This window comes from Octopus bimaculoides, chromosome 9 (genome assembly GCF_046866305.1).
Source record: "Octopus bimaculoides isolate indiv1 chromosome 9, ASM4686630v1, whole genome shotgun sequence".
Taxonomy (NCBI): domain Eukaryota; kingdom Metazoa; phylum Mollusca; class Cephalopoda; order Octopoda; family Octopodidae; genus Octopus; species Octopus bimaculoides.
In genome coordinates this window covers 74,449,303-74,464,142 of record NC_142936.1, presented here as the reverse complement: position 1 = coordinate 74,464,142, position 14,840 = coordinate 74,449,303, and the positions used below count along the sequence as shown (strand labels likewise).

General features: G+C 40.3%; 1 protein-coding gene across 4 annotated transcripts in view; it reads left to right on the top strand.

Moving 5' to 3' along the window:
• Nucleotides 1-912: 912 nt before the first annotated feature.
• LOC149134199 (putative methyltransferase-like protein 24) overlaps nucleotides 913-14,840 on the top strand; it is a 58,842-nt gene continuing 44,914 nt past the window's right edge. The window contains exon 1 of one of the 4 annotated variants that reach the window (XM_089357780.1): nucleotides 913-1,625. In XM_089357780.1, coding sequence (XP_089213906.1) covers nucleotides 1,521-1,625 — 105 coding nt within the window. In that variant the 5' untranslated portion in view covers nucleotides 913-1,520. The remainder of the gene's footprint in view (nucleotides 1,626-14,840) is intronic. The other 3 variants (XM_089357778.1, XM_089357777.1, XM_089357779.1) reach the window with 3 other exon arrangements.

The following is a 14,840-nucleotide window of genomic DNA, read 5'->3' as shown; positions in this document are numbered from 1 at the left end:
CTATCAATTAGAGAAAAAATTGTAGTTTTAGAATCAGTAGTTCTTTGGCTGCTGTTTCTGAATTCTCAGTATGTTGGAGAAGCAGGTTTCTGCTAATCCCTATATATTGTTGATTATAAATGGCTTTACCGAAAAGGTTTTTTCATACTGAGCTACCCGGCAAAATTGTTAATTATTAATTTTATTACTAATTGACGATTCCCTGCCCTGCATATCTGGAATAATGATATTCCTGGAGAATATGTCGAATACAAAAGACATATTAACTAACTTGAGAAAAGATTCACGGGAAAAACAGTCACGAGAAATAAAATCCCTACGGAAGAATTGTTGGACATGTTTGAGGTACCAACAACCAAACAATTTTAAACTTCACTTTCTAGCACCAGAAATCAGAAAAGAACGAAACAGTAGTATTGAACCCTAAACATAAGAGATATTAAAACTCAGAGTGGATTTCAATTCTCAAAAGGGGTGAAGATAGCGGAGACTGATTCTAAAAAAGGGAGTTGTAGAACGATTCTGACTACACTCAGGTGACTAAAGGTGAACTGGCTCATTGTTGTAAAACAAAGTACTGTGTGCGATTAATAGTTTGTGTTGATAACAATTCACTGTGAGCCTTTGATATAGAGCGTTGAGTTTCGTGTATATACTTTCTTCCCTCCGCTTCACTATATTATATATCCAATACAAGGATATAAAACACAACGTGCGCGCGTAAATGACTTGTAGGGACAATATTATCTTATAAACTGGTTTAATATATTTTCAACTATATTATGGTTGTTTAACGACATATACCATAATTGTTTTTCAGTTGTCAGAAACGTATTTAATATATAAAATCGGAATAGCCAGTAACATATCGCTAAAATTTCCATAGCAACGCGGTGGAACAGAATTATAAATCGTTGTAAGAAAGAAAAATGACCTATCACACTAACACACACACACACTGACATGCTTATCAAATAGATTGAGAATATGCATAAGTGAATACATATCCTATTATTGATTTAGCTTTGAATTGTTAGTCATTGCCTATTCCATATAGGAGACGGTCAGTTCAACTTGAAATAGATACAGTAAACTAATTTTAAATCGCAGAAAAATAAGACAAAACCTTCACTTTCTAGCACCAGAAATCAGAAAAGAACGAAACAGTAGTATTGAACCCTAAACATAAGAGATATTAAAACTCAGAGTGGATTTCAATTCTCAAAAGGGGTGAAGATAGCGGAGACTGATTCTAAAAAAGGGAGTTGTAGAACGATTCTGACTACACTCAGGTGACTAAAGGTGAACTGGCTCATTGTTGTAAAACAAAGTACTGTGTGCGATTAATAGTTTGTGTTGATAACAATTCACTGTGAGCCTTTGATATAGAGCGTTTGAACATATATTTGTACTAATTTCATTTATCAGAAAAAGTAAATTATTCCCAACACTGTAATTAGACGGTAGAATCCAGCGGATTATACTAACGTTATAAATCTCAGTTCTTCCCGGATCATAAAATGGCTATAATCACGAAACAAAGCTGTTTTAAAATTTGCTTACTGATTGCAGTTGTCTGTTTTGTCTATCTTAGTGTTTCAAGGATTTATACTGTAAGTGCCCAGGTAAGTAAGACTTTCTAAATAGCTATTTTTCCGACATATTTATACGCTTTTTCGCTAAACATACAGGAAAGTGTAGTTAATTCTTTATTACACACACATCTATCTATCTATCTATCTATCTATCTATCTATCTATCTATCTATCTATCTATCTATCTATCTATCTATCTATCTATCTATCTTTCTATCTATCTATCTATCTTTCTATCTATCTATCTGTCTGTCTGTCTGTCTGTCTGTCTGTCCGTCTGTCTATTTATCTATGTATGTTTATACACACACACACACACACACACACACACACACACACACACACACACACACACACAGTGGCGATTTGGGTTTAAAAGTATTGATTGCCAGAAGTCAAAAGTGGCCCACCTGCAACCACAATGCTCTCCTTTACTTTTCTTTTATAACTTATAAACAAGGTTTTCAATAATTACGTAAGTGGAAAGGAAAAGGTACAATAAAAGTTTTAGCGAAAGAAGTTCACATTTTTCACTCATAACAGTTTACATGTATTGTGCATGGTACTAGCAGAATACAGTATACGAAATAGAAGTACAAAATATTATTATTGGATTAGCTAAATAGGTTGTTCTAAAATCTCTAGAAGAGATACGAGTAGTAACGATACTAAAATGTATGTTTGTTGCCACTTCAGCGTGACTGTTTCATGCAGAACTACGTTAGTATATTTTAACCAGGTATATTTTAACTACATTTTAACCCCAAGAAAACATTTTTCCAGCTGGTTAACGACACACAATCTGTGTCTGATCTATTGCGAGTAAGGGAGCGAACCACCCATCCCACTCCAGCATGGCAAGACCAGTAGACCAGAACCGTATTGTACAGTATTGTACACTTACCTGCTAGAGATGGCAGCCATTCATTCCTTCTCGCAATATATAAACAAATAAGTGACAATCAGCCACTGATCTTACAAGCAAAGTTGGTAGTTGCAAAATCTGGTCTATTAGTCATGCCATGCTGGAGGGGATTGGTTCACTCCTTTATGCGCAATACCTCCGAGACAGGTCGTGTCTCGTTAATCAGCTAGAAAAAAAGTTTTCTTGGGCTTAGAATGTAGTTTCATAGTTCCATACGGAACAGCCACGCTGAAGTGGCAACTGGTACTTAATTTATCGACCCCGAAAGGATGAAAGGCAAAGTCGACCTCGGCGGAATTTAAACTCAGAACGTAACGGCAGACGAAATACCGCTAAGCATTTCGTCTGGCGTGCTAATGCTTCTACCAGCTCGCCGCCTTGAATGGAGAGAAAGATACTACTTTGCTTGTTGCAAGGTCAGCGGCTGATCGTCGCTTACGTGTTTATATAATACGTATAGGTATGAACGACTACCGCCTCGAGCAGGCAAATGTCCAGTACAAAGGACGCGTAAGGACCCAGAAACCAGTTCTGGTCTACTGTTCTTGCCACTCTGGCGGGGAGTAGTTCACTTATTTGCACGCAATATATCAAACATGGTGTGTGTCGTTAACCAGCTGGAAAAGATGTTTTCTTAGGGTTGAAATGTAGCAACATAGTTCTGTATGGAACAGCCACGCTGAAATGGCAACAAACATTACGTATTATTGAGTTTTTAAATGAATATGTTGGTGAATGTACCTAGGGAAAGTATCTTCTATTATAGCCTCAGGCCAACCAGAGCCTTGTGACTGGATTTGGTAGATGGAGACTGAAAGAAACCCGTCGTATATATATATATATATATATATATATATATATAATACAAATGATAAGTGTATATATAAATGTTCTGAAAACTATTTACAGCCCTGGATTTTTAAAATCTCATTCTGTCAATTTATATATATATATATGTAAGCGTGTGTGTGTGTGTGTGTGTGTGTGTGTGTGTGTGTGTGTTTCTGTGTGTCTGTGTTTGTGTGTCTGTGTTTGTGTGTCTGTGTTTGTGTGTCTGTGTTTGTCTTCACCATCATCGCTTGACAACCGATGTTGGCGTGTTTGCGTCCCCGTAACTTAGTGGTTCTGCAAAAGAGACCGATAGAATAAGTTCCAGGCTTACAAAGAATAAGTCCTAGGGTTGATTCGTTCGACTAAAGGTGGTGCTCCAGCATGGCCGCAGTCAAATGACTGAAACCAGTAAAAGAATACATAATTATTTTGGAAGTACACCGTCATTTTAGAAACTTTTAAACGAACTGGAAATAAAGGCTAATGTATCTATAAAACTATTTCAGTATTTTTCTTATGAAAACCTGTCACTGTCAAACAGGTAAATAAGTTTTGTTATGAAAATCAGGTCATTGTAGTCAACACATATATGCATCCTTTGTTTGCTCTCTACGAGAGAATATGTGAGAGACAGATACACTGAAGGATCGATAGAGAGATACTTAATGATGTTAGCATAATAACTAACAACATAAGTAAAAGTCTTTCTAAAATCTGTATTGCCTTGTCTGCAAATTGCTTTACAATGCATGATAAAAATATTAGGGAGGAAAGTTTCGACAAAACGGTGCACAGTACAAAAATTTTGGCTTCGAATCAAATATAACAAACTACTTCAAATCGTTGTCAAACTATCCGCATAAGTGAAGTCAAGGCCGATTAGTTTGCACTGGCATCGCATCGTATTAGTTGTAATAATGATGTAAATGTAATTAGTGATATTTTGAAACCATTTTATACAAACGTTTCATATTTGCGTAATACAAGATAGGAAATACATCCATTACGTAAACCTTCCCCAGAAAAAGCATTTAAAAAAATAAAGAAATGGAAGGAAAATTTCAATAAGTGTTTAGAATAGTAAGCAGGCTACGAAGCTAGGAATGTAGGTATGTATACAAAAGGAAGAGAGATAGAATGTGAGAGAGATGGAGAGAGAGAGAAAGAAAGAAAGAAAGAAAGAAAGAAAGAAAGAAAGAAAGAAAGAAAGAAAGGAAGAGGAAAACAAAAGAAGGAAGTGTAACGTGAAATAGCAGGGAGCGGGAAAAGGTGTGGGCGTGAAGTGTATTGAAAGAAAATGGATAGTTTTATTTGTTCACATAGACACCCATGTAAACTTGATGTAGAGTAGCAGTGTGAGATGGTCAATAATGTTTGTGAGAGGATAGAGATGAAATGTCAGTGTATGGTTAGGAGTTGTAGCAGTGAATGGAAGTTTTAGTATATGGTGGTGAAAGATTTGTGCCAAAGTGCTTTGGATAATACAATAATAATAATATTATTAATGATAATGATAATGATGATAATAACAATAATGACAAAGACAACGACAACAACAATAATAATAATAATAATAATAATAATAATAATAATAATAATAATAATAATAATAATAATAATAATAATAATAATAATTAATTCGTTTTATTGGCCACAAGGGCTAATATCAATTAAAGACATATAAGGACAAAGACAGGACGAAGGTTACAAAAGGTTTTGTCCGAAAAGGTAGGAAAGTTCGTCTAAACAGAGGAAGAAAACGGAGAAAGATATAATAAATAAATAGATAAATAAATAGATAAATAAATAAGTAGAACTCCCAAAGGGGGAGGCGCTTCGAAAAAGGAAAGGTTACACGTGGAAAAACCCATAAAACCACGGGAGCCTGGTCAGAAAAAATAAGAAAGGGGTATAGAGCCCTTTCTCCTTTTACATTACCTTTTTTTTTTTTTTTTTTTACAGGTGTATTCTCAGAATTGGTCCGTTTATACTGGCCATTTTTCCAACAGTCACCCATCTTTCAACGAATTTGCTATGAGACAGCACTTCCCTCTCTACTCTCATCTTCCTTTTCAAGTGGAACTTGAAAAAGTTGATGAGGCCTTGGCCAAAGAGGAAAGTGTCTGTCTTTAACCCTTTCAAACGGGTCCACCATATCACCTCTTTCGCTACAGCCACTAGGCATAAGAAAATTGCCTTGCCCTCCTGGTTAAAGGAGGTCGGCGGGTCAATTCTCACGATGGATCCAGCTGATAGCCGGATCCGTCCTACACGTGACAGTAGCTGTTCGATATAGACCCACAGGTCAGCAATGCTCGGGCACTGGACGAGTGCGTGCAGAACGGCTTCGTCGTCCTGAGCGCACCTCGGGCAGGCCCGGTTGACGGCACTTCCATGTCGGTAGAGTTTATCTCGAACAGGTAGCGCACCTCGGTAGCACTGCCAGGCGAGGGACCTTTGGAAATTATCCATGGGCCCCGGCCCGAAAGTTCTCCTGAACAGACTGCTTAGCTGATTATCCTCGACGCCTAGAGTTTCCCCGAGAACGTCGTCGCACTTTTCTCCCACTAACCCTCTATAGAAAGCTAGAGTGGATCTACTACCGATCGCACTGCCCGCCTGACTGAGGGCAGTGAGAGCTTGGCGGCACTCGAGGTGCCAAGCGCCCTTTCTCGGTCTACGTTTGATCCAGGATTGCAGCTCTGTTAAAGAAACGAGCTGCGGAAAATCGCGTCTGACGAAAGGCGACCACACCTGTTCACCGTCCAGGAAGCGCCTGAGATGTCGTAGCCTGAGCGCATGTTTGCGCATCAGCAACCACGGCATGCCAAGGCCTCCGTTCAGCGGCTGTTGACAGCAGATAGAGCGCCTGACCAGTGGTACCTGACCCTTCCACAAAAAGTTGAAGAGCAAGCGTACTATCTTGGTTAACCAGCGGTCGGGACAAGGGACGACGGTCAAACGGTAATAGATGACGGATGCGATGTACGCATTCGCTACCTCCACTCGACCTTTCAAGGAGAGCTTCCTCTCAGCCCATTTCTGGGTGAGATTGGCCACCCTGTTCGCCACTTCTTCCCAGTTTTTCTCCAACTGGAGGTCCGGACCGAACCAGACCCCGAGCAGTTTAACGGGTCCGTCTGTCCAGCGCCCTACGACGCTGTTGGACGACATGGACTTGCCCCTCCAGGTGCCTAGTTGCAAGCCCATTGACTTTTCCGCGTTAATTTTCGCACCTGTCACCGCTTCATACTCGTTTAGTGTCTCGCCAATCAGGTCAATATGCCTGTGGCTCAACACCATCACGGTAACGTCGTCGGCATAGGCAGACACGCTCCTTCCACATCCCAGATCACGCGGGACGCCCCTCAAAGCCTCCAACTTCCGCAGTAATGGCTCGAGAGTCAATACATACAGAAGGGAGGAGAGAGGACACCCTTGGCGAACCGAACGCGAGATGTTGAACGGTTCCGATAGATGGCCGTTCACCCGTATGACCGAGCAGATGCCGCTGTATAAAGCAGCTATCCACCCGCGGAAGACCGGACCGAAACCAGCTGCCTTGAGAACAGCTGCCAGGTATCGATGGTCGACCCTATCGAAGGCTTTAGACTGATCTAAATTGATCAAAGCCCCACCCGCGCCAGCTTCGTTACCCACTCTCTCTATGATGTAGCGCATGAGATGGAGGTTGTCGTGGATAGACCTGGTCGGCACAGCGCATGTCTGCGCCTTGCCGATCAGTTTGCCCACGACAGGCGCCAATCTCTTGGCTAGCACCTTGGCCAAGATCTTCAACTCTGTGTTGAGCAGAGTGATGGGCCTAAAGTTCCCTATAATGTCCCCCTTGTTTGGGTCTTTTCTTAGCAAAGCCACCACTCCCCGACAAACAAAAGCAGGAATTCTCCCGTTTTGTTGCCAGTTGCAGTAGACGTTTGCCAAGACGCCCGCAAACAAGTCTGGCATTGACGTATAAAGCTCGTAAGGCAGACCATCCAAACCCGGCGATCTACCTCTCGTGCAGCCTTTCATCGCTTCCCGTACTTCCCAGGCAGATATCGGTCCTTCGCAGCACTCGGCCTCGCTGGTCGAGAGTTGCGGCAGGCCGTCTAGGTACACACCGAAATCTGTTCCGTCGTCCGTCCTACCGTTTGTCCCGAACAATTGAGCAAAGTGCTGCTGAAAGGCCGAACACATCTGCTTCGGTCCCGAAATCTCGCAGTCGTTCTGGTCCACCAAAGACCGAATGGTCGCTCTGTTGCCACGCTTCGCCTCAACCACGCGGGCCCATCGAGCGACCTTAGTCCCCTCCCCGCTTACCGAAAGTGCTTTAGTTCTGACAACGCAGCTTTCATGCTTGGCATCAAAGTGTTGGTCGAGGGCCAACTTCGCTGCTAACACGTCGGTTGCGATGCCTGTCCCAAGAGCCTCGTCTAGTTTGTTAACTAAATCCCGCTCTGTTTTCTTACGTTCTACAGCTAGAGCCTTACTAAACCTAATTGATTCTGCTCTAATTGCCCGCTTCAGGGCGAACCACCAGTTGTTGTTGATGATTGCCCCGGTTAAAGCCCTCTTAACTAATAAACTAATCCGGTCTCTGTAGGCTTTGCACGCCGTTGTCTACGTGTTTAGCTTCCAGTAACCGGGGCCTTGTCTATGGAGCCTATCTACAAATTGATAGCATATGTTGAATTGTGGACACCCTATGCTATCCTTATCCGCTGGCCTACAGAAAAATCTATCTAAGTACGATCTAGACGACCCGATGCGATTAGTCCAAGTCCACATTAGCACATTCGGGTTGTCTAGTCGATACCTGTCGGACAGCTGAAAGCGTTTGAGCAGGTTGGCGAGGCTCTTGCATCCCCCTTTCCTATTAGATGCTCCCGCACCCACCCTATCGATACGTTCGTCTAGGACAGCGTTCCAGTCCCCAACTAGCACTAAAGTGAGAGAAGTACCTAGGAAAACCTCCAGACGTTTGAAATAATCCGACTGCCCTGCTTCTGTCGGAGCGTAGGCAGCCAGCAGTCTGAAAGCAGCGCCATCACTACTATCGACGTCCAGGACCACCAACTTACCTTCCGGATCCAGGAAGACTGCCCTTATTTTCAAGTCTAGGCCTTTCCGAAAATAATAATAATAATAATAAGAGATTCAGTACCGGGCTGAATAACAACATGGATGTGCTACACCGGGCTCCCTATACAAAAACATATCTAATCCAATAACATCGATGGAATTAGGTAACAGAACCGGTGGAAGATTTGAAGGAAGCGGTCTTTTAACGAAGATAATTTTTTTTAAAAATATTTTTTATTCTTAAAAAATGAAATTTCACTGCAATACAAAGCACAGGTCCTCCTATGCACGATGTCTCAATGAAACACGTGCGATCACACACGCAAAACCAACACCGGAAAGTTTACAAACTATATAAAAAAGGGCACTATCATGCTATTAGCTGTCAGAAGTGAAAGTGCTCACTGCTAGTGAAGTATCTGTCTGTCTGCCTGCATGCCTGTTGCTGGCCTGTCGATTCTTTGGCTACTGACAGCTAATACCATGACTGGCCGGAGCAAGCTATATGTCTGTCTGTCTGTCTCTCTCTCTATCTATCTATCTATTACTCGAAAGTTATTGGAACAAATTTGACACCTATATCCATGCGTTTGAAAACACAGAGTATAAGGGTACTCGCGTCCGCGCTAGCTAGTCGTGAGTGGTCGATCCTATTATTTTTAAACTTCAAACTTCATTTGTTTTCTATTTTGATAAATTCTCTCTGTTGAAAATTATATTTTTATATTTTAAATAATTTGCAATTTCAGGAAATATGTTTTTATATTAAATTTGTGTTTTCTACTCACGACTAGCTAGCGCGGACACGCGAACTTTCGAGTGATAGATAGATAGAGAGACAGACAGACATATAGCTCGCTCCGGCCAGTCATGGTATTAGCTGTCGGTAGCCAAAGAATCGACAGGCCAGCAACAGGCATGCAGGCAGACAGGCAGACAGACAGATACTTCACTAGCAGGCAGTGAGCACTTTCACTTCTGACAGCTAATAGCATGATAGTGCCTAAAAAGAAATGGAACAAAATAGTAAGTACATATATTGAATAATTACGCATACACTCGAACGTGTACACAATGATATATACGTTTTGATACCCATAGAACTACACATGCATCTTAATGTTTACACAACTACGTGAAAATCACAGGACACACTCACGCATACGAAAACACATATCACAAACGAAGCAAAACCAAAACTTTTTTTTTCTTCTTTATTTATTTTCATTTTGTGAACAAACACAGACAGTGAACCATTCATAAGTTTAAAACACCACACACACACACACACACACACACACACACACACACACACACACACACACACACACACACAAATACACTATGCCCGGAGATAAATCTATCAACAACAAAAAAATACAGATGAATACCGATCTGCTAGCCTTAAAAAACTACGCTACGAGCAATGTTTACATGCTGAGAACTCGGTGACGGTGTTGTCTCAAAAAACTGACCCTAAACAGACAAATCCGTCCCCTAATGTCAACGCCAAAGCTCGTCATGCCTCAATGATAACAAGGCAGATCACAAACCAGATTGGTCATCGACCGAATCACGAAGGGCCACTTACTCGAAATAGATCTGCTAGCCTTAAGAAGCTACGTCACGAGAGCTCGGAGACGGTGTTGTCTCAAAAAATGTACCCTAAGCAGACAGATCCGTCCCCTAGCGTCAACGTCGAAGCTTGTTATGCCTCACTGTTAATAAAACAAAATATAAACCGGAATGGTCATAGACCGCATTATAAAGGCCCACTTACTCGGATAATGAACCAGATCCGAGACGAGAAATCTGCTACTGGTTCAAATCTTCCCGACACACAGGAGCTGGAAGTACCCCACAACCGGAATATTCCAACAGATGGCCATCCATGCTCGTCATCAAATAACCAAAAGAAAAAGAATGAAAAATGGTCTAGGGAAGATAATAAAGAAGTTCTTACAGCCTTCTACCATGCCATATATTTCCCTACAGATAAATCTAATACTGTACAAACCTACTTAAACTGGAGACAGAAACACCTTGAAGTAAGACCCTACATAGACAGTAACAAACTTGCCAACGTCAGAAGAAACATTATGAAAAAAAATTACTAACTCAAGTAGAGATTGACCAAATTAAGCAAGCAGTAAAGGATAAAAAGAATGAAACTGCAGCTAAAGAAGATAGTACAGAGGAAATAATTATCATGATTGAATGGCTGAAAATTAAAGAAACTAGTATGAATGAACGCGACACTCTCCCCAAAATTCGCAATTCTAACCAAAACCTGAAAATAATTGGTAAAATCCGCCTTGCACTTAAGGATATAATTTCAGCTAATGATGTTGATATTACAGATCTCAACCACCTGTACTATGCATCCGCAAAAATCTCAACGATTCTATGTGGTGAAAAGATTAGAAAAAGACAACACTCCCACAAAAAGCCTTCTTGGCAAGAACGCATTCAACACCAAATTAAGCTGCTTAGATCTGACATAGAATGTTTGAAAAACCTTAAATTTGACAAGAGTATCAAACCTACAAAGACCCATAAACTAAAGAAAAAATATAATATGAAAACCATAGTTGACATTGATGCCACCATAGAAACCATCAAGCAAAAGGTATGTGCTAAAGCTGCCCGCATAGCAAGGTATGAAAAGCGTGTTAGATTCTTCCGAGATAATAACATGTTCAAAAATAACCCCAAAAATTTCTACAGGAAGATAGGGAAAACACCAGTAACAATAAAGTCTGTCCCATCAAAAGAAGTGCAAGAATTTTGGAATAAAATCTGGGCAGAAGATAAAACACACAATGAAAAGGCCCCTTGGATTGATAGAATATCTACAGACCTAGACTCCTTAGAGGAGCAAAAGTGGGAGGGGGTCAAGGTAGAAGATATAAGATCTGCTCTCAGGAGGTCAAGCAAATGGAAGTCTCCAGGAAAGGATAAAATTCCTAACTTCTGGTTGAATGCCTTCCCAGAAAGCCATGAACTGCTAACAAAACTTTACAACGATGTTTTGCAAAATCCTAGTTTGATGCCTTCTTGGCTAGTTAATGGTTTAACATTCCTGCTTCCAAAAAATGAGGAAACAAACAAACCAAAAAAATTATCGCCCCATAACCTGCTTAACAACAATGTATAAGACACTAGCATCTGTCCTAACCGAGTACACCTATAGTTTTTTAATAGAAAGTAGCATATTCCCTAATGAGCAAAAGGGATGTAAACGTGGATCTTATGGTTGTAAAGATCAGCTACTCATCAATAAGATGATCTTAGAAGATTGTCACAAGCGACACAAAAACTTGTCAATAGCCTGGATAGACTATAAAAAGGCCTTTGATAGCCTACCACATAGCTGGATTAGGAAATGCCTGGAAATGTATAAAATAGCTCCTACTCTGCGAAACTTTTTATCTGTAAGTATGAGATCATGGAGAACCACACTGATGTTGAACAATGACAATGAATCTCTAAATGCTGGAGATGTAAGAATTTCATGTGGCATTTTCCAGGGTGACTCACTATCACCACTCCTCTTCTGTCTAGCCCTAATACCGCTCTCAAAATTGCTCAATGATGCACAGTATGGTTATAAAATATTTGACAAAAATATAAATCATCTCATTTACATGGATGATTTAAAGCTCTTTGCAAAAAATGACCAACAACTCAAAGGCCTACTAGCGATTGTTAAACAATTCAGTGATGACATCAGGATGCAATTTGGCCTTGATAAATGTGCAAAAGCTACCTTTATCAAAGGAAAAATGACAAATACATCTAATGTGAACCTTGACCAGCAAAATGTCATAAAAGAGTTAGAACCAGCGGAGAGCTACAAATACCTAGGGGTAATTGAAGGGGACAATATCAAGCACTCAGTGATGAATGAAAGGATCAGAAGAGAATGTTATCGCAGGGTGAGAGCAATACTGAAGACAGAGCTGAACGCGAGAAACAGGATCGAAGCGATCAATGCTCTAGCCATACCAGTCGTGACTTACAGTTTCAACATCGTTAACTGGTCAATTACTGAAATATGTAATGTTGACAGAAAAATACGAAAACTGTTGACAATGCATAGAATGCACCACCCTAAGGCAGATATAGAACGTCTTTATCTGCCAAGAAAAGAAGGAGGCCGAGGACTTTTACAGCTGGCATTATCAATGAAGGTAGCCACAATTGGCCTAGACACCTATCTGAAAAACTCTGAGGACTGGATGCTAAAACTTGTCTTAAAATATGAAAGCAAGAAAGCATCTTACTCAGTAACAAAACAGGCAAAGGAATATCTAAGTGAATTCCAATTGCAACAAATTCAAGAATTAGACGAACTAGAAACACCTGCAGAAAAAGCTAAGCGCTTGAAAACCCGTGCTAAAATTGCTGCCTTAGCTATTATGACTGAAAAATGGCATGGAAAACCTCTCAATGGCAAATACCCAAAGAGAGCGAATAATGCAGATATTGACAAAGCCCTTACCCACCAATGGTTAATGGCCTCTGGCTTGAAATCAGAAACAAAGGGGTTTATCATAGCAGCCCAAGATCAATACCTACCTACAAAGAACTACCAGGCCAACATATTAAAGAACGGCAGCTCCCCATTATGTCGTATATGCCGACAACAAAATGAGACCATCGATCATGTTGTCTCCATGTGCAGTCTGCTTGCGCCTACAGAGTATCTCAACAGGCATGATAGAGCTGCACAATATATTCACTGGGTAATATGCAAAAACCTGGACTTGCCCCATGATAAAAACTGGTGGGAACACAAACCACCCCCAGTACTTGAAAATGATCACATTGCACTCCTCTGGAACTTCACCATTCAAACTGACAGAAAGATAGACGCAAATAGGCCAGACATCATACTGAAAGACTTCAGACAAAAATCATGCCTCCTCATTGATATGACTGTCCCAATCGATATAAACGTATCTGTCAAGACCTACCAAAAACTGAGCAAATATAAAGATCTTGAAATAGAAATTAGCAAAATGTGGAATCTGAAGACGAAAACAATACCTATTGTCATAGGTGCCCTGGGAATGACAGCGAAACGGGCTGATTACTACCTAGATCAGATTCCAGGAAACCCCAAAATGGCTGAAGTTCAAAAAATAGTGCTCATGGGAACTGTCCATATCCTACGTAAAATACTGTCTATGTGATCTCAAATTTTAAAGCAAACACAATTTTCTTATGTTTCTTAAACATTCACTTGAACAAAACTGTACAAATACAAATATATGGTACCCTAGGCATAACACCTACATGAACTTCTAACTTGTTGTCTCTTGAGGTCTCTGGGTGAGACTTGGATCCAACTTGTACAAATGCAAAACAAAGTCAAACATATAATAATAATAATAATAATAATAATAATAATAATAATAATAATAATAATAATAATAATAATAATAATAATAATAGGTTCCTCTGGGACTTTGATTTGCAGAGAGACAAAGTGTTAGAGCACCGAAGGCCGGATATAGTAACCTTTAGGAGGGACTAACAAGAGTGCCTAATAATCGACGTATCAGTGCCAGGAGATCAACACATCATGAAAGAAAGAGAAAAAGTTTATAAATACGGAGACCTGAGAATTGAGATCGCTAAGTTGTGGTAGCTACGAGAGTCGAACATAAAAGTTATCCCTATTGTCATCGGAGCATTGGGTTCAATACCATCCACTCTTAAAAATTATCTGAAGACGTTAGAAATACCCTACAATCTAGATGTATTGCAACAGTCGGCATTACTTGGAACTGCACGCATATTGCGTAAAGTGCTGTCTGTCTGAGGTCCTTGTTGTGTCTACCTCCTGGTCGACACAATATCTTCAATTAATAACCTCATGATATTGTATACTGTGCGACGTCTATAATAATAATAATAATAATAATAATAATAATAATAATAATAATAATAATAATAATAACTATAGACAACACAGCAGAAAGTGATTAGTGCAGAATCTGTGGACAAAACGGTGAAACCGTATGGCATATTACCAGCCAATGTACGCCACTGGCCCAGAAGGAATATAAGAGACGCCACGACAATATAGCCAGGCTTGTCCATTGGACACTTTGCAATAAGTATGGACTTGACAGAGCAAAAAGTTGGTACGACCACAAACCTGAAGGCATTGTTGAAAATAGAAATGCAAAGATCCTATGGGATTTTATGAGTCAGTACGACCATGAGATTGAGAATAGGAAGCCGGACATAGTCTTAATTGAGAAAGAAAACAAACTATGCTGGATCATAGACATAGCACGCCGAGCTGACAACATGGTAGGCGATAAGGAAGAAAGAAAAGTCGAGAGATATGACAGGTTAGCTTGAGAAGTTAAACAGTTGTGGTCGATGAAAAA